Here is a 27,054-nt window from a genome sequence, read left to right on the forward strand (position 1 = left end):
GCAGCCGTCATACCGCTCAGGAAGGAGACGCATTCTGTCTCCTAGAGATGAATGTATTTGGTGTGACAAGTGCAAATCAATCCCAGAACAACAGCAAAGTACTTTATGAAGATGCTGAAGGAAACAGGTACATCCACAGTAAAACGAGTCCTATATCGACATAACCTGAAAGGCCACTCAGCAAAGAAGAAGCAACTGCTCCAAAACCACCATATAAAAGCCAGACTACGGTTAACAACTGCACATGGGGACAAAGATCGTACTTTTTGGAGAAATGTCCTCTGGTCTGATGAAACAAAAAGAGAACTGTTTGGCCATAATGACCATCTTTATGTTTGGAGGGAAAGGGGAGGCTTGCAAGCTGAAGATCACCATCCCAACCGTGAAGCACTGGGGTGGAAGCATTATGTTGTGCTTTGCTACGGCAGGGACTGGTGCACTTCATAAAATAGATGGCATCATGAGGTAGGAAAATTATGTGGATATATTGAAGCAACATCTCAAGACATCTCTCAGGAAGTTAAAGCTTGGTCACAAATGGATCTTCCAAATGGACAATGACCCCAAGCATACTTCCAAACTTGTGGCAAAAGGGCTTAAGGACAACAAAGTCAAGGTATTGGAGTGGCCATCACAAAGCCCTGACCTCAATCCTATAGAAAATGTGTGGGCTGAACTGAAAATGTGTGCGCGAGCAAGGAGGCCTCCAAACCTGACTCAGTTACACCAGCTCTGTCAGGAGGAATGGACCAAAATTCACCCAATGTATTGTGGGAAGCTTGTGGAAGGCTACTCGAAACGTTTGGCCCAAGTTAAACAATTTAAAGGCAATGCTACCAAATACTAATTGAGTGTATGTAAACATCTGACCCACTGGGAATGTGATGAAAGAAATAAAAGCTGAAATAAATCATTCTCTATACAATTATTCTGACATTTCACATTCTTAAAATAAAGTGATCCTAACTGACCTAAAACACTGAATTTTTACTTGGTTTAAATGTTTAAATGAGTTTAAATGTATTTGGCTAAGGTGTATATAAACTTCCGACATCAACTGTATGCGTTGGTGCAGCTGTTATGCTGCGTGTTTTATATATTGTGTATTACAGGTATCGTCCCGTATCGTGTAACAAGGTTTACCCATTCCTGCGTTTGTCTCCAAATCCTTTATTCCAGCATGACAGTGGGTGGTAGATACAGATCTATCCCCAATTGGCCAGCCACCTGTGCAACCACATCTCCTGTGAAATGGGTGTCATTGTCTGCAGAAAGAAATTCTGGAATAACAAATCTAGGAATAATTTCCCTTACCAGACGTTTCACTACTGTTTTGGCATCACAGTGCAAGGTTGGAAATGCTTTGACCCACCTGGTAAAGCGGTCAGTTATTACCAGTATCTCTTTCTGTCTTTCCATAGCTAAATGGGTGAACGGGCCGGCCGGCACTGGAAATTTCCCTGGTTTCAGGGGGGTACCGTAACCAGTGTTGTATTGCATGCATGTAGTACATTTAACATGTGTGTTTTGCAACTTTCAATCAGATTTGGACAACACCAGGTGTCAGATATTAGTCTTACCATCTCCCCCCTTGGCGCGTGACCCACCCCTTGGGCCAGGTGACACACATAGGAGACGAGAGGTAGAGGCAGAACTGGTTTGCCAGAGAGGGATCCACAGATCATCAGGGCCCCTAGAGCAATCTCTAAACTCCCACAAGGGATGATTAAGTGCATCCGCAGCCTGGTGTTGGTCCAGATCAGTGATTTCAGACGTACACGGGGAGGCAAGCAGAACAGCATGAGTATGGCAGCGGGAAGCAGCATTCTTAGCAGCAGCATCAGCAGCAGCTGCATTACCCAAACTAACGCTGCCAGTGTTAGCTGTGTGGGCATGGACCCTAAGAATAGCTAACTCAACTGGAAGTAACATGGCCTCCAGCAGGGCTTCAATCTGTAAACAGTGTTTAATAGGGGTATCAGACAAAGTCCCTACCCTTCCAAACGCCAACACAGGAGAGGCAAACACCAATGGCGTATGCAGAGTCAGAATAAATGTTAATCGTCAAACCACCAAAGTTTATCCGCCTCTACCATCTAAGGCAGGAGACGAAGAGCGATCAGGAGTTTGCCCTGGAGTTTAGAATCATGGCTGCCGGCGCGGGATGGAACAACAGGGCCCTGATCGACCACTACCGGCTGCAGTCTGCTCGAGGACGTCCGTCGGGAGCTGGCCTATAGAGACACCACCCTCCCTTTCGACCAGCTGGTGGACCTGTCCATCCGGCTGGACAACCTGCTGGCTACTCGCGGGCGTCCAGATCGGGGTCTGGTGGTTCCATCCTTCCGCACCCCCTCTCCGATACCAATGGAGCTGGGAGGGTGGTGCACAGGGAGACCGGAGGGGTTTCCTCTCGTGCACCATCTGTGGCCGCAGAGGTCACACTGCTGGTCGGTGCCGGGTTGGTTCCTCTGGGAATCGAGGCAGCAGGCAGGGCGCTCTGGCTTTACCCCAGGTGAGTTGGCACCATTCTCACCCAGAGTCCTCTGTTGCACATATATTTATGTCTGTCACTTTTCCTGAGTTTTCCCTGCATTCCCAGTATAAGGCGCTTGTAGATTCAGGCGCTGGCTGTGAACTTCCTTGATAGAGCGTTAGCTCATAGCTTAGGGACCCCCATTGTTCCTGTGGATGTGCCCTTCCCCGTTCACGCCTTAGATAGTCAACCATTAGGGTCAGGGTTAATTAGGGAGGTCACCGCTCCTTTGGGCATGGTGACGCAGGGGGGTCACACTGAGAAAATTTGTCTCTTCCTTATTGACTCTCCTGCGTTTCCCGTGGTGCTAGGCCTACCCTGGTTAGCTTGTAATAATGCCATTGTTTCTTGGCCACAGAGGACTCTCACGGTGTAGTCGCGAGAGTGCTCAGGTAGGTGTTTAGGGGTTTCCGTTGGTGCTACTACGTGGAGAGTCCAAACCAGGTCTCCACCGTGGGCATTCCCCCTGAATATGCCGATTTGGCTCTCGCCTTCTCTAAAAAGAAGGCGACTCAATTACCACCTCATCGACGGGGCGATTGTGCGATAGATCTCCTGGTAGACGCTGCACTTCCCAGGAGTCACGTGTATCCCCTCTCACAGGCAGAAATGGAGGCTATGGAAACTTATGTCTCCGAATTCCTGCGTCAGGGGTACATTCGGTCCTCCACTTCACCCATCTCCTCAAGTTTATTTTTTGTGAAGGAGGGAGGTCTGCCTCCGTGTATTGACTACCGGGGTTTACCAAACTAGATCTCAGGAGCGCTTACAATCTGGTGCGTATCCGAGAGGAGATGAGTGGAAGGCTTTCAGTACCACCTCTGGGCACTATGAGTACCTCGTCATGCCATACGGGTTGATGAATGCGCCATCAGTCTTCTAAGCTTTTGTAGACAAGATTTTCAGGGACCTGCACGGACAGGGTGTAGTGACATTTTGATATACTCCGCTGCATGCACCGAGCATGTGTCCCTGGTGCGCAAAGTGCTTGGTCGCCTGTTGGAGCATGACCTGTACGTAAAGGCTGAGAAATGCCTGTTCTTCCAACACTGCAGCAATTCTTAGGGTCTTCTTCTTCTTTATTTACCTCGGCTCCCGTGCTGGCCCATCCAGATCCCTCTTTGGGCGTTCATAGTGGAGGTGGACACGTCTGAGGCTGGGATAGGAGCTGTGCTCTCTCAGCACTCGGGTATGCCACCGAAGCTCCACCCTTGTGCCTTCTGTCATGGAAAATTGCAAGATTATGTTATAAAGATTATGTTACAATGCTTGTATTACATTATAATAGTTGTTACATTCGACAGAATATAGTATTGTGTGTGTGTTCCACTGTGGATGGGCCTCTATGAGATAGCACTGACAGAGGAGATTTACGATGTCTTTGGGTAATAAAGCCTAAAGAGCATTCCAGATAACATGAGCTAATGGTTCTGTTCTATGCCGTATCAGAGAGAGACGGTTCGCTTTTGGAGTGAGGGGGCCAGACACTGGTCTTTACAATGAGAACTGTTGACACAGCAGTAACTGTCTGCTATGTTTTATAGATATCTTTCATACAAATCTTAACCTTTGTGAACTGTTCCTAAGATCTGTGATTCGTCATGTAAGTTGAGAGGGGTGAATCTTGGCTATAAAATATCTTTGTACTTTTCTGGTGGTACTTCTCAACGGGTCATTAGAAATAGTGAATTGTTGAAAGTCAAAGGGTGTATTGCAAAGCTCTTATTAAACAAATATGTAGTTTAAGCGTAACTCTGACTGGTGTGTGAAGTTTGTAACTCTCTCCTCATTTGGTAAAGCAGAAAAATGCCACCACACGTCTTCTCGAAGAGGCTCAGCCCAGCAGAGTGAAACTATGACGTGGGGGACCGGGAGTTGTTGGCTGTCGTCAAGGCCCTGAAGGCGTGGAGACATTGGCTTGAGGGGGCTAGACACCCTTTTCTCATTTGGACTGACCACCGCAATCTGGAGTACATCCGGGCGGCGAGGAGACTGAACCCTCGCCAGGCAAGGTGGGCCATGTTTTTCACCCATTTTGTGTTTACCCTTTCTTACAGACCAGGCTCCCAGAACGTTAAGGCAGACGCATTGTCCCGGCTGTATGACACAGCGGAGCGGCCCATGGATCCCACTCCCATACTCCCCGCCTCTGGTTTGGTGGCGTCGGTAGTGTGGGAGCTGGACCCGGACATTGAGCGGGCTTCACGTGCAGAGCCCGCTCCTCCTCAGTGTCCAGCTGGGTGTCTGTACGTTCCGTCTGCTGTCCGCGACCGGCTGATCTATTGGGCCCACACGTCACCCTCCTCTGGTCATCCTGGGATCGGTCGGACGGTGCGCTGTCTTGGTGGGAAGTACTGGTGGCCCACTTTAGCTAAGGACGTGAGGGTTTATGCTTCCTCTTGCTCGGTGTGCGCCCAGTGCAAGGCATCTAGACACCTGCCCAGAGGTAAGTTACAATCCTTACCGGCCGTGGTCGCACCTGTCGGTGGATTTCCTAACCGATCTTCCACCTTCATAGGGTAACACCACGATGCTGGTCGTTGTGGATCGTTTTTCTCAGTCCTGACGTCTCCTCCCTTTGCCCGGTCTCCCTACGGCTCTACAAACTGCGGAGGCCCTGTTTACACACGTCTTACAGTACTACGGGGTGCCTGAGGATATAATATCTGATCGGGGTCCCCAGTTCACGTCAAGGGTCTGGAAGGCGTTCATGGAACGTCTGGGGGTCTCAGTCAGCCTTGCCTCAGGTTTTCACCCCGAGAGTAACGGGCAGGTGGAGAGAGTTAACCACGATATGGGTAGGTTTCTGAGGTCTTATTGCCAGGACCGGCCGGGGGAGTGGGCGGCGTTTTGTGCCCTAGGCAGAGATGACCCAGAACTCGCTCCGCCACTCCTCCACTGACCTTACCCCAATGCACACTGGAAGGGAGAATCAGCCGGTTCTGGCTCCTTGGCATCAGAGTCTGATCGAGGCTCCTGCGGTGTACGACTGGTTCCGGCGCGCGGAAGAAACATGGGACGCCGCCCATGTCCACCTTCAGCCCGCCGTACTGCGCCATAAAGTTGGCGCAGACCGTCACCGCATGAGGCCCCGGTGTTCACACCGGGGGACAGGGTCTGGCTCTCAACCTGAAACCTGCCCCTCCGCCTGCCTTGTTGGAAGCTGGGTCCCGATTACCGCATTTACCCCTCGTTCCATGTATCTCTCCTCAGGCTGGTGGTGACTGGCCCGCTCCAGGAGTCTGAGGTGCGGGAGATTCCTCCACCCCCTCTGGACATCGAGGGGGCCCCGGCATACTCCGTTCATTCCATACTGGATTCGAGACGTCGGGCGAGAGGCCTTCAGTACCTTGTGGACTGGGAGGGGTATGGTCCGGAGGAGAGATGCTGGGTTCCGGTGGAGGACGTGTTGGATCCTTCCATGCTGCGAGATTTCCACCACCTCCATCCGGATCGCCCTGCGCCTCGCCCTCCGGGTCGTCCCCGAGGTCGGTGCCGACGTGCTGCTGGAGCCGCACGTCAGGGGGGTTACTGTCACGACTTCCGCCGAAGTCAGTCCCTCTCCTTGTTCGGGCGGTGTTCGGCGGTCGACATCACTGGCCTTTGAGCCATCACTCATCCATTTTTCATTTTCCATTGGCTTTGTCTTGTCTTCCTTCACACCTGGTTCCAATCCCATCAATTACATGTTGTGTATTTAACCCTCTGTTTCCCCTAATGGCCTTGTCGGAGATTGTTTGATTGTATGTTTGTGTATTATGTGTTGGTGCGCGACGGGTTTTGTACCCACTTTTATTTATTTTGTCATTTTGGTTTTGGAGTTTTGTGAAGCACTGATTAAACAACTCCGTTTATACCAAGTTCGATTCTCCTGCGCCTGACTTCCCTGCCACCAACACGCACCCATTACAGTGTTCCCGTCTGCCATATCTCAAATGTTTTTTTTAAATTATTTTTTAAAATTATGCTCTGTGTAATGTATAGATAAATGAACTGCAAAATATCCCTATATGTGAATATATTTGTCATGCCCTGACCTTAGAGAGCTTTTTATGTCTCTATTTTTGGTTTGGTCAGGGTGTGATTTGGGAGGGCATTCTATGTTCATGTTTCTATGTTTTCTATTTCTTTGTGGTTGGCCAAGTATGGTTCTCAATCAGGGACAGCTGTCTATCGTTGTCTCTGATTGGGAATCGTACTTAGGTAGTTCCCCCCCCCCCTCCTTCTGTGTGGGATCTTGTTCTTCGTTTGTGTGCAGTTAGTTTGCACAAGGAAGGTGTTCGGTCGATGTGTTCTTTATTGTATGGTCTAAAGTTTCACTTCAGTAATAAATATTGTGTGGAACTCAAGGAACGCTGTGCCTTGGTCTCATCCTTCCGACGACAGCCGCTACAATAATCTATCCCTTATGTCGTGTACACGTATTTAGAACAGGGTGATAAAGTAAATGATGATTGAATACCATGTAATGTATGGTTGGTGTAAAATGAATGTCCTCCATGGAGCAACCACGGAACAGTAAAAGGTTCAAGATGATTTATAACTGGTATAACCCCCACTACGATTCTGGTATCCCTGTGATAATGTTCTCCTTACAAAGGGAGAAACTACTACTTCAAAACTAGTTCATTCTAAAATAACACGGGTCAGTAACACACGGGTAGGTCTATTTCCTAACACAGCAAGGGTGTATGCGTTAAGGTTTATACCCCCACAGGCAACTCTTCGAGCATCTGATCCGAATGTGCATTCAGTTAATTTAAATACATGGGCATTATATTGTTTATAACGAACTCCTGGTTTAATGTTCCACCATCCAGTCATAATACACAGAAAATATCATAAACGGAACAATAACAAATTCAGTTAACAAACTCAATTCTATCAACAATCTGCATTTTATACTTGGAATTTATGCCTTAAGTCCTATCACCAAGTCTCATAAACATTTAGCGTATATGTATAACCTACTTCCACCTAGGTGGTCTGTGCTTCCTCCCAAGGGTTGTCTAACAATTTCAAACGTTCAATTATTCCAGAGAAATGTAGGTTCGTATAAATTTAACAGCGAGGCGCCACTTACTTGCCAGAATGACTCATTAACCACAATGTGCTATAGCAAATGACAGACTTTAGATGTAACAGGCGCCTGCTTACCTTGTAATTTTGTAGTGCTTGACGTGGATCAATGGTCAGTCCAGCGAAGTGGTCACTCGCTCCTGGCAGGCTCGCCAAATTGTTGGTCAAGTTCTTCAGATGAGGTCTATATAATTATCAAACATATATATTGGTAGTAGAAAGGAAACACAGACTCTTTGTTTAAGTATTACAATTCTCCTTTAGTAATACAATTTGTAGGCAGAAGTTGGTACATAGTACAGTAAATGATAGTACAGTATATCCCCAGTCCTCCTTGCATGACTTTCCCTGGCAACAACATTTTAATAATTCTAACCTCCCCCTGACAGCAACAATCATCCTGTCAGCAATTAAAAGCTCGGAAGTGGGTTTGACCGAAACTTGACCTTTCATCACAGGTATAGTGTAACGGTTTTCTTCTGGTGAAAGAGAGGCGGACCAAAATGCAGCGTGGTTATTTTTGACCATCTTTAATAAAGATGAAAATACAACAATCTACAAAACAAGAAACGTGAAAAAACCGAAACAGTCCTATCTGGTGCCACAAACACAAAGACAGGAACAATCACCCACAAAACCCAACATAAAACAGGCTACCTAAATATGGTTCCCAATCAGAGACAATGACTAACACCTGCCTCTGATTGAGAACCATATCAGGCCAAACATAGAAATATACAAACCAGACACACAACATAGAATGCCCACCCAGCTCACGTCCTGACCAACACTAAAACAAGGAAAACACACAAGAACGATGGTCAGAACGTGACAGTAACCCCCCCCCAAGGTGCGGACTCTGACCGCACAACCTAAACCTATAGGGGAGGGTCTGGGTGGGCATCTGTCCGCAGTGGCGGCTCTGGCGCTGGACGTGGACCCCACTCCATAATTGTCTTAATCCACCTTCTTAGCGTCCCTTGAGTGGCGACCCTCGCCGCTAACCTTGGCCTAGGAACCCTAACAACGGGCCCCACTGGACTGAGGGGCAGCTCGGGACTGAGGGGCAGCTCGGGACTGAGGGGAAGCTCGGGACTGAGGGGAAGCTCGGGACTGAGGGGAAGCTCAGGCAGGTTGATGGATCTGGCAGATCCTGGCTGGCTGGTGGTTCTGGCAGATCCTGGCTGACTGGCGGTTCTGGCAGATCCTGGCTGACTGGCGGTTCTGGCAGATCCTGGCTGACTGGCGGCATTGGCGGCTCCTGGCTGACTGGCGGCTCCTGGCTGACTGGCGGCTCCTGGCTGACTGGCGGCACTGGCGGCTCCTGGCAGACTGGCGGCACTGGCGGCCCCTTGCAGACTGGCGGCACTGGCGGCCCCTTGCAGACTGGCGGCTCCTTGCAGACTGGCGGCACTGGCGGCGCTGGGCAGACTGGCGGCATTGGCGGCGCTGGGCAGACGGGTGGCTCAGGCGGCCCTGGGCAGACTGGCGACTCTGATGGCGCTGGGCAGACGGGAAGCTCTGGCAACTCTGGGCTGAGGGGCTCTGGCACCTCAGACTCCGGCAGCGCCGGACAGGCGGGAGACTCCGGCGGCGGCGGACAGGCGGGAGACTCCGGCGGCGGCGGACAGGCGGGAGACTCCGGCGGCGGCGGACAGGCGGGAGACTCCGGCTGCGCTGGAGAGGAGGAAGGCTCTGGCAGCGCTGGACAGAGAAGCTCTGGCGCCTCTGGCGCCTCTGGACTGAGGGGCTCTGGCGCCTCTGGACTGAGGGGCTGTGGCGCCTCTGGACTGAGGGGCGGAAACTCTGGTAGCGCCGGACAGGCGGGAGCACCTGTGTTGATGGGACGGAGAGACAGCCTGGTGCGGGGTGCCGGCACTGGTGGTACCGGGCTGGGGACACACACCTCAGGGTGAATGCCTTGCATACTACGCCAAATCAACTGCTCTCTCTCTTCACACTCCCCCAATTCTATTAACACCTCCTCGAGTGTCTCCTCCTCTCCCATCCGTTCACTCTCCTCCATTCTGTCCAATAACGCCTCGACCCTCTCAGACTCAGCCCTCAGCTTCGCCAATAGCTCCGATAACATCCATGGCTCCTTACAGTAAACAGGGGGAGTTGGCTCAGGTCTGGCTCCTGACTCTGCCACACTCTCCCTGTGCCCCCCCCCAAGACATTTTTGGTGCTGCCTCTCGAGCTTCCAGCCGCTCTGCCGTGCTAGCTCCTCATAATGCCGCCTCTCTGCTTTCACTGCCTCCAGCTCGGCTTTGGGGCGACAATATTCCCCTGGCTCTGCCCAGGGTCCTTTCCCGTCAAGGATCTCCTCCCAAGTCCATTTCTCCAAATAGTGCAGCCTCTCCCACTGCTGCTGCTGCTGCCTCTGTTGCTTCTCCTGCTGCTGCTTTTGCTGCTGTTGCTCCTGCTGCACCTGTCGCTTCTCCTGCTGCTGCCTCTGTTTACCATGCCGCTTGGTCCTTGGTTGGTGGGTGATTCTGTAACGGTTTTCTTTAATAAAGATGAAAATACAACAATCTACGAAACAAGAAACGTGAAAAAAAAAAACGAAACAGTCCTATCTGGTGCCACAAACACAAAGACAGGAACAATCACCCACAAAACCCAACACAAAACAGGCTACCTAAATATGGTTCCCAATCAGAGACAATGACTAACACCTGCCTCTGATTGAGAACCATATCAGGCCAAACATAGAAATAGACAAACCAGACACACAACATAGAATGCCCACCCAGCTCACGTCCTGACCAACACTAAAACAAGGAAAACACACAAGAACGATGGTCAGAACGTGACATATAGGTTCATAACAATGTGAAGGAGTCTAAGCATCTTCTGACAGGTGGCTGTTTTCATCAGGCCTGCTGCAGCCTTGTGTTCTCAGAAAACCAGTCGTATTCTCAGAACCTTAGATAGCCACCTTGGGGCTCAGACTCCTTCTGAGCATAGGCGGTTTCCGCCTTCTGATAGTGTCTGGAGGGCACAACACTCAAAACAGGTGTTAACACACACAGAGAGGTATTTACAGTTTATCATACCACAATTTATTAACCCTTTAAAAGGTATGAGGCCTTGTTTTAACCACTTCCGTTCCTGTGATCGTCCTCGAGGCACGTGTCATTGCGCTGCTAGTGCAGGGGGGGGGGGGGTACTGTCACGAATCCCTCCGGAACTTTCATCACGCACACCTGTCCCCTATAATCATCATGCGCGTGTGTTATTTATTCAAGGTACTCCACGCTCTTTTGTTTGGGTTTCAACCCTGTGTTTTTGTTACGTGTTTGATTGGACTTCGTCCCCGTGCACACAGTAATTTGGGTGAAATAAAAACCCATATTACGCATTCCTGCATCTGCATATGCTTAATTGCCTTTAAAATGTTGTAAATTATCCATGGTTCAGTTCTTTGCTTAATTCTAACCTCTACATATTATTATTTTTTTTCACTGTAGCCTGCTTATCTACAGCATGTAAAAACAATGATTTAAAATGGCCCCAGGCATTCTCCTCCTCATTGCATTTCAATACAGCAGACCAGTCCAATTTGCTCAAACAATGAACAAAAATATCTGCACCATAATTCTTCATAGTCCTAATTTTTATTAAGTTATGACAATTAAAAACTGTTTTCTGAACCTTCCTACTACAGAAAAGGATGGAATGACCACTGAGCCCATAGTTTACAACCCTACTACTATTTGATATCCTTGATCTATCCGACACCAACACAAGGTTAATGATGGTTTGGGTCGAAGGACAGACCCTGGTGGGCTCATTAATCAACTGGTAAAAAGCAAACAGATTACAAAAATTCTTAAGATCTTTAAAAGTAGCATGGTCCTATTAGAGCATATCTGTATTAAAATCACCAGTAACAATAACCTCTGATTTACCAAAGTCTGTACAGTTGGAACAAGTCTTCAACCATTCATAAAACTTGTACTGGTCTGGTGGTCTATAACAGGTTCCAACTACAATAGGTTTACATTTTGGTTGCTTGCTTTTCCAAAGTCTACCAACCTTGCCAGCAGGCATGTCAGCTAAGATAGGTAGGCAAGCTAGCTGCTCTAACTTGATTGATAGCCTGAAATGGCATCTTGGTAGTTAGTTATGAGGTTGGGAACCTATCTGGGCTAAACAGGGCAAATCTGAGGGGGTACGGGCACCTGTGCCTCATATGAGCATGATGCCCCTGCTGTTGACTGCTTGTCTGTGTCTTGCTTTTAATATGCTGTGATTGCTACATATAGCTTGCCTAAATGGCTCCCCTTCTGAAAAAATTACATGAAATTGCTAGACAACCTTTTTTGTGTTGTTCCTGTTTATGTTTGCAATAACCTATTGTTACAACAGACAAACTAAGTTTGTTTTAACTGTTTTGTGTACAGGTGGCAGTAGAGTCACATAGTGACTGAACAGCAGCTTGAATGGATGTAGGCTAGTGGATCCTGCACGCACAGAAATCTCAGTATTTTTGCAACAGTAAGCCTGGTTCTAGAAAATCCGGAACTGCAGCCACTATGTTTGAAGAAATGGTCTGTGTAAGTGGGCGTTCCCTGTCTCGTGTGAGCATGCTTTACCGCGTGAGACCAATGGCTCTGGTTTACTTATTGTCCCCTCCCCACTCAATTCAATTTCAATTTCAGGGCTTTATTGGAATGGGAAACATATGTTAACATTGCCAAAGCAAGTGAACTAGATAATAAACAAAAGTGAAATAAACAATACAAATTAACAGTAAACATTACACTCACAAAAGTTCCAAAATCTCCCCACCTGCCCCAACCATAAATATTTTTTTGCAAGCGATGTCTCCCTTCTGGGGCACCCGCTCTGCGGAGCGGGGGAATAGGTAGACCAGTGACCCTGCCCAATCCGAGAAAAAAAAATAGGGAGTGGAGTGTCTCGCTTTCTCTACTGTCTTTGTCATGAAGATACTATGTATGTACTACTATGTATGTACACGCACTCAGGCGCAAAGCAAACAGCATAGCAACTTCTTGCTTTGCCATCTGCTTGCATGCAAACTACTTAGTTGGTTACCACATCTCTCTTTGCCTGGTCAACACCGCACATACTCAACTCTGGGGGCACGTTACCCCCAGAGTCTCCAGAATAAAATGCTAAAGGTGGAGCTATAAACTTCGGTTTCGCTATCCTCAAAATTCTTGCGCGTTTACCGCAAGAGAGTTGTATTGAATGATGTGTATAAACCCTGGATGTCTGACAGGGGGCGCTGTATTGAATCCACCGTGCAGTCATCTTGGTAATCCTCCATTTAAAAAAATAAATATAAATGCACTTATTAATGTCTACATTGGTTTATGACACGTTTATTCTATTACAGAAACCTGAATGCATACTTTTATATTGCATTACGTTAGCTAAACATACAAATAAAACAATGAAAAATATGTTTAAAATATTTTTTTAGAGAGTACTAATGTTACTGCCCCCACTACAAAGACAAAAATACTTAAATACATGTCTTTTTTTTTCTTGAAACATTTCACTGAAATATTGTGGAATTCCATTCATTCCTATGGAGGACTGCCCCGAATGGGAAGTGACAATATGGCCGACTGGGTTTTTCAAAGCCTCTCAATGGCCATTTTACAATCAAGGTTTTGTGTACATTATTGATCGTATCCAATTACGTAGTCCTTCTCAGGAGGGAGAGAGAAAAGAAAAATCTCGTTGGCCACGAATTCCCTCTGCTGAAATAAGGGAATGCTCGATATCTTTATTTTCTGGAGCATTAAGGGTAGGTACGCTAGCTAACGAAACAATAAGTGAGTGTAATTTGATGCCTGGCTGAAGTTTGCTCGCTGCGAATGGATTTCATGCCCCCTTTTGTTTTGCCAGCTACTGTAGCTAGCAGCTAACGTTACTGTAGCAAGCTAGCTAGCCTCCATCGATTTTACATACGTGGATAATGTTGGTGAAATTGTTTGCTAGCAAAATCTTGGAAATGCATTATTTTTGCGGTTTATTTTCATTTGATCAGCGAGAGGGTAAGATGCTTGCTAACTTTAGGGGGCTAGTTTACGTTAGTTAAGAAATAATACGTCATATCTATACCATGGTCTATGCTTTTTACTGGGTGATCCCAATGTCTGGCACTGATACAACCGCTGAGTAGATTACTTTATGTCGTAAATTAAGTTTACTCATCTCCACGATATTATAGTACAGGTATCAAAATTAGAGCTAGGATGTGTGGCCACAATATTGGATACGGTAAGAATACCACTGAAGTTATGAATTGGTTATAGATCAGTGGTAGACATTGACATCAAATATTGTTTACAAAGTTACAAAACATCAATAGCTGATCATCATATTCCCCTGACTAGGATTCTTCTTCAGTGGTTATCAGGAGTGTGATCTAAAGATGACATCACGATCCAGCCCAACTGGCTTTTCTAATTTTCTTGACAGTTACTGTCAACAACACTGAGCCAAGAAGGAGCAGTTCAATCATGCCCTCAACACAGAAGAACCCATTGGGATTTGGCGAGCGAAGAAAGCTGGACATCTCTCAACCTTTGCAGCCTTGAAGGAGGCTGGTGGTGTTGCCCTCGAACACAACTTGGATCCTGTGTTTGGACTCTGCAGCAGTCACCAGTTCACCTCTTGGATATAGATGGAGGACCATGTCTGCTTGTGAGTCTGTTTGACCCAACATACTGACAGGAGCACTGTCTGAGGAAGAGCAAACATGTCCCTCTCAGTGAGTAGAAATTGTGTGTGTGTGTGTGTGTGTGTGTGTGCGTGCACTTTTGTATGAGAGATGGTGATTAAAGCGGGCACAGATGGAAAGGCGCCCAACTGGTGACATGGCACTATACTGCTGTTTCAATCCAGAGTACTGTTTGAATACTTTAAAAAATGCATGATCCTTTTTTCTTTGGGAGAATCATCATGACGTAACTGGATCGGGCATGTTTAAGGACATTTGGCTGAAGTGAACCTTTCGTTTTTCCCATCAAATACTGTCAAATCAGTGATTACATAATTCAGGGAAGGGAATGAATGAAGGATGCGTTTTTAAGTAATTGAACATTGTCCTGGCGTCCATCCACTTGAGCTGGTGTTTGAGTATAGCTCTTATTCATTTGGCGGTGTGCGAACCGTAGCAATGTGTTTTGCAACCTAAAAAAAAATCTAATCGGACAATCAGACACTGTTTCACTTTGTTTGAAAACGTTTCCTTGAGACTGAACATGGCCCGGGGCTCAGCTTGTGTCTCTATAGCCAATCCCCAGGGGGTTAGGGCTTTGAAAAGGAGAACATGATAGGGGATGGCAATTAAACCCCAAACTAGAGACAGATGTTGCCTACCTCCCTCCCTCCCTTCCTTTTCTCATTACCATTTACTCCTCTTGTCTTTTAAATAATTGACCTCCCTCCTCTCACTGTCTCTTTTCTATTCCCCCTATAAGTAAGTAATGTGTGCAGTGACTGAATATGCAGTGATTCAGCACTTATATCAGTATGTATTTATTCATTATGTGACTGTGCTCTGAATGAGTCTCTCTCTCTCACACCACTCGTTTTGTTTTGCTTCTCCCACCCCATCTTTCTCTTCTTTTCACTAAGACTGTTATACAAATAGCTATTCTCATTCTCTTTCTTGGCATCAAGTCAATGCATTTGTCTATGTCCAGTCAGTATGTAGATGTGTGCTTCCCAGTGTGAAGTCAGGCCATCTCTCTGTCTCTGCATGCATTTCTCTGTCTCTGCATGCATTTCTATCTTCAGTGTGTATGTACCCCTATGAATAGGGCCCAGACTTTTTCCAGACCACGTGTTAACTAGGATAGTGATTATTGTTTGTGAATCTCCCTTTATTTCTGAGTAATTCTTGTGTAATAAGTGATTATTTTTTGGTTATATCTTTTTCGCTCTCCTCAGACGGTGCTGGCGAAGGCCCTGTTTGACAATGCAGCAGAGAGCCCTGAGGAGCTGGCCTTCCGGAAGGGAGACATCCTGATGGTTCTAGAACAGGAGCAGGGAGGGGGTCCTGGCTGGTGGCTCTGCTCCCTCCACGGGCGCCAGGGCATCGCCCCCGCCAACCGCCTCCGCCTCCTCCACACCGCCCCCGCCCCAGGGGTCGACTCCAGACCCCCCAGCCGCGCCCCCAGCGAGGACTCTGTGTACCTCTCCCCAGTACCCCTGGCCCGCACGGCAGTCTCCACGGAGGATGTGGATGGGGTCTACCGCACCCCACCTAGCCTGGGGGAGGCCCTGTACCAGAGCCCAGGGGCGGTGCCTGTCGCCTCTAGACCAGGGGTCCTCCGGCAGTCCGAGGTAGGGGGTCGACCCCGCTCCCGCTCCAGCTCCGGCACACGCCCCTGTCCCGATTGGGACGTTGGGGTGACGGGCCGCCCCCGCTCGCCATCTCTCCGGTCCAGAGGCACAGACTCCGCTGGGAGCCTCTACCAGACCCCCTCCACCCCCACAGCTCTCGGGCCCCAGCACCACAGGGGTCTGGCTGGAGACCCTGGACCAGAGAATGTCTACCTGGCCCCCGGCGGGATTCCTCGGGCGGTGGGTCTAGCTCCAGAGGGGCCAGAGGACAACACTTACCTGGTCCCCAGGGAGACTGTAGCGGCGGTAGGCCACTCTGACGGCTGTTACCTGGTCCCCAGAGGGATGGTCCTGCCCAGCAAGGAGGTCTACCAGACCCCCACAGGAGGGTTAGTCGGGGGGACTGTGTCGACCCAGGTTACTCCCATCACTACTAGGGTCCTGGAGGCTCAGAGCTTCACCTTTTCACAGATAAACGGAGGCGGGGGAGCCCCCCTTAAGCCCCTCACCCCTCAATCCAAACTGGCACAGGACACCCCTCGGATGATGTACCAGACCCCCACCCCTGTGGGAGCAGGGATTCTCAGGACTCCACCCGTCCTCGCACAGGGATCCCCCAAACCTCAGCTGAAAGGGGTGACCCCCAAAACCCCAGGGACCCCTGGTGGTCAGGGTGGAGTGCCCTCCACCCCTCCCATCACCAGGGGGAAGCTAGCTCCTGCTGCCCCCCTCAGGGGTTCCCCCTTGCTGGCCAGAACAGGACAGGGACATGGCCGGGTGCCTGGATCCCCAAACTTTGCTCGTAAGCCCCCTCCTCCAGCCCCTCCAGTGAGGGGGGTAACCAGAAAAGACTTGCCCCGGTCCGTAATCCCTGTATCCACCTCTCAGCCTGCCCTCTCCACCCCCCAGTCGACTCCTGTACCCCAGTACCAAGAGAGTAAAGATGGAAGGATGGCGTTGAATGGGCAGAATAAGAAAGGCGAGGAAGGAGAGTGTGCAGATCCTGATGACGACAGCCTCGATGAACAGGTAATAGAGAAAGGGAAGACCTTTCCAAGTTCAATGTCCCTGCTCTCTTTCTTTCCTGCCCCTCTTATTCCATCTCTTTCTCTCCACAGTCTCTTGTCATGATTAGGCCCAGAGTTTTTCCCTGTCAAGTCAGGGAAAACGCCAATCCTAGTTAACCACTAACCACGTTTCCATCCACAGTTTTAGTGCAAGTAAAGTCATACCGTTTAAGAGAAAAAAATCACGACAGCTGTGATGGAAACAGGACGTTTCGGTATTAACTTGATAAATGCCGCCACATGCCGTGGAAACTCCTTTTATTTATGTGCAAAATATTGATATAACAACCATCATATCGAAGTAATATTGGAATGACGATGACATGGTGTGTGGTCCTCCCACTACGACTCGGGAAACCATGCAGTTTATTGGGCTACACATGAAATAAGTGATGAACTTCACAGGGCTGTGAATGTGCACGGTGAGGACCTTGATCCTCATTTCCAATAAATATCGATGTGACATGATGATCAATGCTTGACTGCTGTATGACAAATATAAATATTGTCTCTCTTATCCATAATAATGTCATCATGTAGTTGAAAATGCGATGGAAACACATTGAACATTTGATTTTTATGCGGTACGTGAAACCTGAAGCGGGAAAGTACGTTTTGTGAGGGAAAATGCACATATTTTCTTTGTGGCCAATTGGATGGAAACCTAGCTTATGTGAACTACATGTCTGACATTGTTATACGCTTGTTATAAGCACAAGGTCACAGTCTTATAACATGCGGTCTTGTGGTCTGCCTGGTCTCCTAGGTGTATGATACTCCTCCCATGAGTAGGTGGCAGCGGCCAGCCCCAGCAGCGCTGTGTGACGATGACAGCATCTACAACACACCCCGCTCCCTTCCCCCACACACTGACCTAGAGTCAGAGGTCAGTCAGAATCCATCCTCTACAGTACAGAGACCACCGGTCTCCTCTCTCTCACTCTCTATTTCTCTCTCGACCCCTCTATTTATTTGTCCCTCCCCCCCCCCCCCCCCCCCCCCAAGCTCTCAACTTTCCCTCCCTCGGCTTCTCCCTTTCCGCCTCACTCCTCCCCACCCCTCTCTCTCTTCCCAACCCCCTCTTTCTCTCTCAGCTCTCAACTTTCCTCCACCTGTTCCTTCCTCCCACAGCCCCGCTCTCTCTGTCACACCTGTTTCTCTGTCTGCTGCAATCCAGTCTGTCCGGTCTGAATAGTGCTGCTGCTATTTTCTCCCTGTCACACCCAACTGTTTATACTGCAGTGGGAATGTATAAGCCAGGCTATACAATCTCCTCCTCTTTTCTCCACCCTAGAATATACATCTATAACAAACAGTACTGATGACCAATGACCTTAGAATGACTGATTTCGAAAGGCTTCAAGAACAATGACAGTAATGGTAGAGCTTTTTCTCTCTCTCCTTCCGTCTCTCAGGTCTATGATGTTCCCACCATCATACTTAGCACATCGTCAGAGCCCCAGCAGCAGACTGTCAACGTCCCAACGGCTGTTATTACTGATGAATCGGAGGAGGATGTTTACAGCCTTCCAACCCTTCCTGGCCTACCCCTGGGCCTGGGGGACATGTCCACCATCGCCCACCTAGAGGGGACGGAGAGCGGCCAGGTCTACTCTGTCCCCGGCTCAGGGAAGAGGGCTCCGCTTGGGCTAGGCGAGGGCAGTGACCCGGGGTCCACCACCGAGCCGGACTGTGGCGTCTATGACATGCCCGCTCTCACCCTTGACGTCTTGCCCTCTTCGACGATGTCAACGTCGTCTTCGTCTTCCACACGTCGGCTATCTGTATCCAGTAATGGGTCTGGTGATGTCCAATGGAGGAACTCGCTTTCAGGCCTTGTCCAATCGGTGCTTAGCTCTGCCTCGTGTGCCCCTGTCTCCTCGAGGGATCTGGCAACCTCACTGGCTGAGATCCTGTCCGTCTGGAAGACGAGTCAACCCGACGAGGTCCCTCCCCCTCTCCAACAGGCTTGGGCCCGTCTCTCAGACCTACTTCCTGCTTTGTCTGCCGGTGGCCACGCCCCTCCGTCAGATACTCTTCTCTCTATGGTCCAACGAGCGCTGGAGGACTCCACCATCCTATTTCAGACCCAGGGGCGGCCCCGCCTTCCTTCCCAGGACTCCCTCTCCCGAAGACCCCTACCCGCCCTGCCCGTAGCTGAGGTGAAACCAGTAGGGAGCAGTATGGGACCACGCAAGGGTAGCTGGATCCAGGAGAGACCCTTACCCCCCACCCCCCAGCCGGCGTTCCCTCGGCCCCCCGCACAACCCTCCACTGTGACCATGTCCATCACTGTGGGGCAGAGCGACGGAGAGGAGGGGATGGGGAACGAGTACGCAGGAATAGGTCTGACACCCGCCCCGGCACCACTTCCTCTTGGAGACAGTGTGGGATACGTGAAACTGCAGGTCAGTCTTCAGTCTTGCTGGCACCTGTCTGCATTTTCCATTGCGTTTTACTCATTAAGCAGACACCTTTATTTAATAAGTGCGCTTGCTGGATCCAGTTTTAATAGACAGTATCTGATGTCTGGGCCCATAGCTGTATGTGTAAAAGTGATGTATCTGTCTCTTTTCCTCCCCAGGGAAAGCCAGAGCCTCCCTCAGATGCCCTAACAGAGAATAGGTCAAACCAGACCCTTCACACCACAGAGCCTAGGGTAAAACACACAATCATTCTCACACCACACGTACTGTCCAATTGTCACACAAACGCTCACACAATCTCATTCTCTCACACACACACTCCATTTTAACACCCATCACCACACAACTTGAATTTTCACACCACGTACACGTAAGAATTGCATTGTGTTGTATGATGCAAGAAACCACTTTATAAAATAAATTATTACCATACAGAGAATTAGACAATGTAGACTACCCCTCTGTCTATTGGCTTATTTGCATATTCAAGCCTGGGTTGAAAAGCACTGCCCCTTTTATTTAACACACGCTTTTTTTTTACCTGACTGGCTTTTTGAAATGTAGCCTATACGTTTTGTGCTCTTGTAGGAGGCAGTAACTCCCCAACGCTGACCTATACTTATTTGTAACTAGGCAAATAACTTGCTAACTAGCAAAGAATGTCAACAAATGTGTATACTGCGCTCTGATCTGAAAAGCGTATTCACTCGCCGGTGATTCAAAGACCGCTCTTCAAATCAAATTTGATTGGTCACATGCACATGGTTAGCAGATGTTAATGCAAGTGTAGCGAAATGCTTGTGCTTCTAGTTCCGACCGTGCAGTAATAACAAGTATTCTAACAATTTCACAACGACTACCTTATACACACAAGTGTAAAAGAATGAATAAGAATATGTACATCTAAATATATGCATGAGTGATGGCCGTGCGGCATAGGCAAGATGCAGTAGATGGTGTAGAGTACAGTATACCCTACATGACTCATCTCATATGTTTAAAGTGACGAGTGATACATGTATTACATCCAAATTCTTTATTATTAAAGTGGCTAGAGATTTGAGTCAGTATGTTGGCAGCAGCCACTCTATGTTAGTGGTGGCTGTTTAACAGTCTGATGGCCTTGAGATAGAAGCTGCTTTTCAGTCTCTCGGTCCCAGCTTTGATGCACTTGTACTGACCTCGCCTTCAGGATGATAGCGGGGTGAACAGGCAGTGGCTCGGGTGGTTGTTGTCCTTGATGATCTTTTTGGCCTTCCTGTGACATCGGGGGGTGTAGGTGTCCTGAAGGGCAGGTAGTTTGCCCCCGGTTTATGCGTTGTGCAGACCGCACTACCCTCTGGAGCGCATTGCTGTTGTGGGCGGAGCAGTTGCCATACCAGGCGGTGACACAGCCCGACAGAATACTCTCGATTGTGCATCTGTAAAAGTTTGTGTGTTTTTGGTGACAAGCCACATTTCTTCAGCCTCCTGAGGTTGAAGAGGCGCTGCAGCGCCTTCTTCACCACGCTGTCTGTGTGGGTGGACCATTTCAGTTTGTCCGTGATGTGTACGCCGAGGAACTTAACTTTCCACCTTCTCCACTACTGTCCCGTCGATGTGGATAGGGGGGGTGCTCCCTCTGCTGTTTCCTGAAGTCCACGATCATCTCCTTTGTTTTGTTGATGTTGAGTGTGAGGTTGTTTACCTGACACCACACTCCGAGGGCCCTCTCCTCCTCCCTGTAGGCTGTCTCGTCATTGTTGGTAATCAAGCCTACCACTGTAGTGTCGTCTGCAAACTTGATGATTGAGTTGGAGGCGTGCATGGCCACGCAGTCATGGGTGAACAGAGAGTACAGGAGAGGGCTGAGAATGCACCCTTGTGGGGCCCCAGTGTGGAGATGTTGTTTCCTACCCTCATCACCTGGGGGCGGCCCGTCAGAAAGTCTAGGACCCAGTTGCAGCAGACTGGCATACAGCAGACTGGGATAGGGATTGATTGAATATGTCCGTAAACACACCAGCCAGCTGGTCTGCGCATGCGCAGGGGACCGCGGCTAGGGATGCCGTCTAGGCTGGCAGCCTTGCGATGGTTAACACGTTTAAATGTTTTACTCACGTTGGCTGCGGTGAAAGAGAGCCCGCAGGTTTTGGTAGCGGGCCGTGTCAGTGGCACTGTATTGTCCTCAAAGCGAGCAAAGAAGTGGTTTAGTTTCTCTGGGAGCAAGATGTCAGTGTCCGCGATGGGGCTGGTTTTCTTTTTGTAATCCGTGATTGACTGTAGACCCTGCCATATACGTCTTGTGTCTGAGCCATTGCATTGTGACTCTACTTTGTCTCTATACTGACGCTTAGCTTGTTTTATTGCCTTGCGGAGGGAGTAGCTACACTGTCTGTATTCGGTCATGTTTCCAGTCACCTTGCCATGATTAAAAGCAGTGTTTCGCGCTTTCAGTTTTGTGCGAATGCTGCCCTCAATCCACGGTTTCTGGTTGGGGAAGGTTTTAATAGTCACAGTGGGTACAAAATTCAAAAGGCACTCGCACACTTGAGCAATCTACTTTGCAGGTGCATGGCAACAATTGAACAGGAAACCGCACACTGCTCTTGATAGTATCACTGATATTTAATAAGCTTACGTATCGGCCTCACGGCCTTCGTCAGCTTTTGTGATTTTTTTTTTATATTTGCACCCTTATGTAGACCTAGCCCCACCCACATCCGTTCCACACATCAACTGGGTTTGGAGGCAAAGGAAAAACAAATAAGTGCCACCAAATATTAATATGCATTTCATAAATATTACAAAAGTGTGTATATATAAGACGTATTAAACACGTCTGTAAAATCTCAATGAGGACATAGCAAGTTTTTATTAGTCATTGGGTACATAATCTTAAATAGGCACATAATTCATGTTCAAATTCACAACATAACAAACATAGGCATTACATCATTAAGTCCTTTAGGAAATAATGTCTGGAGGGTGAAAATCCCAAAACCTTCTCTTTTACTTAGAGTATTATTGATATCACCACCCCTGTCTGATATCTTAACTTTCTCAATGCCACAAAATCTAAAGGTGAAAATGTCATGCTTCAGGTCATCGAAATGTACTGCGACTGGATAATCCCTGTCGTTTCTCCTGATTGAACCTTTGTGTTCACTAATTCTCTGTTTGAGAGAACGAGAGGTTTTACCGACATAGCAGAGCCCACATGGACATTTAATAATGTAAATAACATGGGTGGTGGAACACATAATAATGTAATATATTTGGAACCGTTTTCCTGTGTGTGGGTGGCAGAAATATTCACACTTCATCATATTGTTGCACTGTGCGCATCTTCTGCATTTATAGCTACCATTTGGTAAAGTTCGTAAAAGAGCCTGGCTGATTTTCTTTTGTGGCTGGCAGTTGGCATGAAACAATTTATTGCGTAAATTGCGACCTCTCCTATACACAATAAGTGGTGGATTTTTAATAGTCACAGTGGGTACAACCTCACAGATGCACTTGCTAATAAACTCGCTCACCGAATCCGCGTATACATCAATGTTGTTGTCTGAGGCTATCCAGAACATATCCCAGTCCACGTGATCGTAATAATCTTGAAGCTTTGAATCAGATTGGTCGGACCAACGTTGAACAGACCTGAGCACAGGTGTTTCCTGTTTTAGTTTCGGTCTATAGGCTTGGAGCAACAAAATTGAGTCGTGGTCAGATTTGCCGAAGGGAGGGTGAGGGAGGGCTTTGAATACTTTGCGAAAGTTTGTAGCAATGATCCAGAATGCTGCCAGCCCGGGTCGTGCATTCGATATATGCTAATAAAATTTTAGGGAACCTTGTTTTCAGATTAGCTTTGTTAAAATCCCCAGCTACAATAAATGCAGCCGCAGGATATGTGGTTTCCAGTTTATGTAGAGTCAAATGAAGTTATTTCGGGGCCGTCGAGGTGTCTGCTTGGGGGGAATATACACGGCTGTGATTATAATCGAAGAGAATTCTCCTGGTACTTAATGCGGTCGGCATTTGATTGTAAGGAATTCTAGGTCAGGTGAACGAAAGGACTTGAGTTCCTGTATGTTGTTATGATCACACCACGACTCGTTAATCATAAGGCATATACACCCCCGCGCTTCTTCTTACCAGAGAGATGTTTGTTTCTGTTGGCGCGATGCGTGACGAAACCGGGTGGCTGTACCAACTCTGATAAAGTATCCTGAGTAAGCCATGTTTCTTCTTGGCTACCCCCGCCAATAGAATTCTACTCTGTTGAGCTCTGGCTCTGCCTTCAACAAAATCAGACTAAATTTTGCAAAGTTAGATTTGTTTTGGTTTGTTGCATTGAAAAGTGGCTGAATTAATGTTGATTCGATCACAGAAAAAACGTTGATCTATATAATTCCAACTAATGGGGCGAATTCAGTGAAGTTCAATCTCTGCTCAGCCTAGCATTTCTTCTGTGCGGCAGACCTGGAGGAGGTGCGCACGATCACGCATGCGCTCAGTCACTGGACTGTCCTTCAGTCCAGTGAGTCAACATTGATCTACCTAACTGTAGGTTACTTTGACAGTAAACCTGGTCTCTCTCTGCCCCTTTATCCAGTTTCAACCTGCCTGGATCAACTCAACTTGTTTACCTTAACAGTATCTCTCCCTAAATCTCACCGTTTCTCTCCTTCAGCCATTTTTATGCTCACTAAATCTCTAGGCTTAGGTTGCATCCACATGTCATAGGCACACAACAAGAGGTCATCTGTGATTCTAAGAATTTGACATAATTGACAATTGGGGCCCATGACACAATAAATGGCAGTTCCATGAGTGACAATGTTCATTCTTTACCCTTACAATGATGGCTCTATCTCACTCTCTCTTGTCTGTCTTTCTCTTTCTCTCCATCCAGTTGAGCCCCTCCCCTCCTCTGCCCGTCTCCCTCTCTCTGGAGGACTCAGAGTTGCTCTCCTTCTATTCTTCCCAGTCTCTGTCCCACCTCTCCTGTCTGGCCGATTCCATTGACGTGCTCTTCCGCACCGTGCAGGGGAACCAACCTCCCCGCGTCTTCGTTTCCCGGGGGAAGAGTTTGATCGTGACGGCACACAAGCTGGTGTTCATCGGGGACACGCTCTCCCGCCTCCTGACCTCTCCTGACCTCAGGGCAAAGGTCAGCACACATTTCATGACAGGGTTGTTTTCATTAGGGCACACTGTAGCAAAATGTTTTGAAACTGGAAAATGAAAACGAGTTAAGGTAGTCCCTCCCCGTTTCATTCAGTTTTTCTTCAGTTTGGTGCCTAATTTACACGATGTTGCATTTAATTCCAAATGTAGGGTTTGAAATGACATACAAAGATAAAGAACAGCTTGTAACATAATTCATATGAGATTTAGGTCAAGGTTTAAGGCATTAGGGACAAGATTATGGACTTTTAGTTTAGATTAAAATGCATATTGTCCTTTGATGAATCCATAATCAATATATTTTTGTATTTCTCTCTCCGTAGGTCACAACCTCAGGTGGGCATCTGTGTCAGGCCCTGAAGGCTGTCGTTGTGGCAACGAAGGGGGCAGCCCAGAACTACCCATCAGTCGCTGCCACCCAGGAAATGGTGAACTGCGTGGCCGAGCTGTCCCAGCATGCCGCAGGCTTCTCCGGCCTGCTGCAGCGCCTCGCGGAAATATCTTGACATTATTTCTTCAACGTCTCTTCTTATAACGTGTTTACAATACATTTTCTCTCTACTTTGAAATGCCTTAGTTGTTGTTACAATGTGTTATCTTTCCAATTGAACAGTTTGACGTTTTAAGTGAGGTTGAAACATTGAATTTCAGTCCAGAAGAAGAACTGATCTGTGGCTCAAATTCCCACCCAGTTAGATTTTGTGTGTGTTCTTGTATGTGTGTGTTGGTTGGCTTTTGGTTCTTTTAATACCTAGTCACTTCTGTGCTTTTGGTGCCAAGCACACTTTTCATCTTGTGTGTCCTGATTGATGAACATTGTTTTTGTTTGATCCCTGTTCGTGACATTCAGTGTCCCTTGTGGGCCACTGTATTATTGGAGTCAGACTATTTCCGTTCGGTTGCCATTATTTTCTCTTCCATTGAAATAACTGTTTCTTTTCTTTTATCTTTGCATCCTTATTTATTGTAGGCAACCATCCATCCCCCTCCAAAAATATAAATCGAGCCTCACATTCTGCTGTTTGTTAGTGCTATGGAGGAGAGCAGGGATAACTTGATGAAGGTGCAGTTGGTGGGTCTGTATGTAAACGCTGTGGCAGCTTTACTGTGTGTTTCTGCCTGGGCTTGGTGTTGCATTTGAGAGTCAAATGTAATAAAACAACACTTTAAAAAAAAGTACTATAGGATGTAAACTATAGGAGTTTGAAAGATGTCTAAATCAGATCTGGGACCAGATCACTCTTTTACCCCCTGCAGTTTCCTACCTTGCAGTCTGGAAGACAGGGAGTGAAACGAGTGTTTATATATGAGTTAATTATATGAGTGTTTTTAAACAGGATTGAGATATGATAGATGGCACGATTGAAAGAGAACATGAGGGGGGGTACTACTCTTGTGAAAGGGATAATGGTGGAGCAGTAGAGCGCTTAGTCGGTCATGTTTGTTCCCACAGTTAGGCCACCAAGTGGAAAACCTGTATGTAAACTTTTACTTCTCTCCACCTGTCTCGCTTTCCATTCACTCGCTTGTCCCCCCTTTCTCCTTTTCTCTTGATTTCCCACACGCATTTCACCTTTCGTCACACACCCTGGCTTTCCCACACAGCTCTATGTACTAGTTTGGCCATATTCGTTCTTGGGCTACTCCTATCCAATCCTCTCAGATCCTAATAAGTGCATAAGGGGGTAAGAGATAGTGGTTCATTTGGGACTGGGGAGCAGGTTTCTAGGCTTTCGTGTTGTTGAAAGGCACTAATTGCCCCTTCAAACTCAATGCTATCACCCACACCCTCACTGGTACTGCTGTCTCAAAGTCTATGCAGCAGTGGCATGTTGGTGATAGGAGGATAAAATGAACAAAGATGCATCAGTGCCAAGAAAAAGTATGAAGTACTTTCACCAAGCTCTTGTGTTTTGCCTTTGTGCTCTTCCTAGTGGAAGGTAGCAGTATTTCTACAGAATGCCTGCCTGCACAGCGCACACCACATCCATGGCCTGACAGTAGAAAATAATCATCATAATAATAATAATAATTGTATTTATTGATAATTTTGTATTTGCTTTATGATCTGCTTGGCTTTAAGTTGCTTTATTTCTTATATGCACGTATTTAACAGGGATGTTTTCACTTCACACAGTGAATTACATTTTACTACAATAATGGTTCAAAAGAACAAGTGGAGAAGAGCCGTTAGTTTGATTGAGCTATAATATTTTTTTGAGACTTTTTTTTTGTACCAGAATATATTTTTGAAAGTTTTTACACTAAAGTGAATTTGTTGGTATTGGCTCCATGGCTAAAAAAGCCATATGGATCTATCCAGTCTACATTTCATGAAAGTTGAACACTACAATGACGCCTGACTATGTTCCCCTCAAAAATGCACAAATACATTTGTACAATTACATGATTGTTCTGTCTTGCTGTGGATTATTTCTGATGAAAA

General features: G+C 47.5%; 1 protein-coding gene across 4 annotated transcripts; it reads left to right on the forward strand.

Annotated features, from left to right (window-relative positions):
* The first annotated feature begins 13,273 nt into the window (after positions 1-13,273).
* efs (embryonal Fyn-associated substrate) lies at positions 13,274-27,018 on the forward strand. 4 transcript variants are annotated; one of them, XM_021577882.2, is made up of 8 exons: positions 13,274-13,400; positions 13,993-14,369; positions 15,554-16,978; positions 17,783-17,902; positions 18,432-19,424; positions 19,601-19,675; positions 24,334-24,591; positions 24,932-27,018. In XM_021577882.2, the coding sequence occupies exons 2-8, from the start codon at positions 14,358-14,360 to the stop codon at positions 25,112-25,114; spliced, it is 3,066 nt and encodes a 1,021-aa protein (XP_021433557.2). In that variant the 5' UTR covers positions 13,274-13,400; positions 13,993-14,357; the 3' UTR covers positions 25,115-27,018. The 4 variants fall into 4 exon arrangements, with proteins under 4 accessions (XP_021433557.2, XP_021433560.2, XP_036813800.1 ...); XM_021577885.2 differs by having other exon boundaries at positions 24,469-24,591; XM_036957905.1 differs by having other exon boundaries at positions 13,993-14,302.
* Positions 27,019-27,054: the final 36 nt, after the last annotated feature.

Source organism: Oncorhynchus mykiss, chromosome 21 (assembly GCF_013265735.2).
Source record: "Oncorhynchus mykiss isolate Arlee chromosome 21, USDA_OmykA_1.1, whole genome shotgun sequence".
Classification (NCBI taxonomy): Eukaryota; Metazoa; Chordata; class Actinopteri; order Salmoniformes; family Salmonidae; genus Oncorhynchus; species Oncorhynchus mykiss.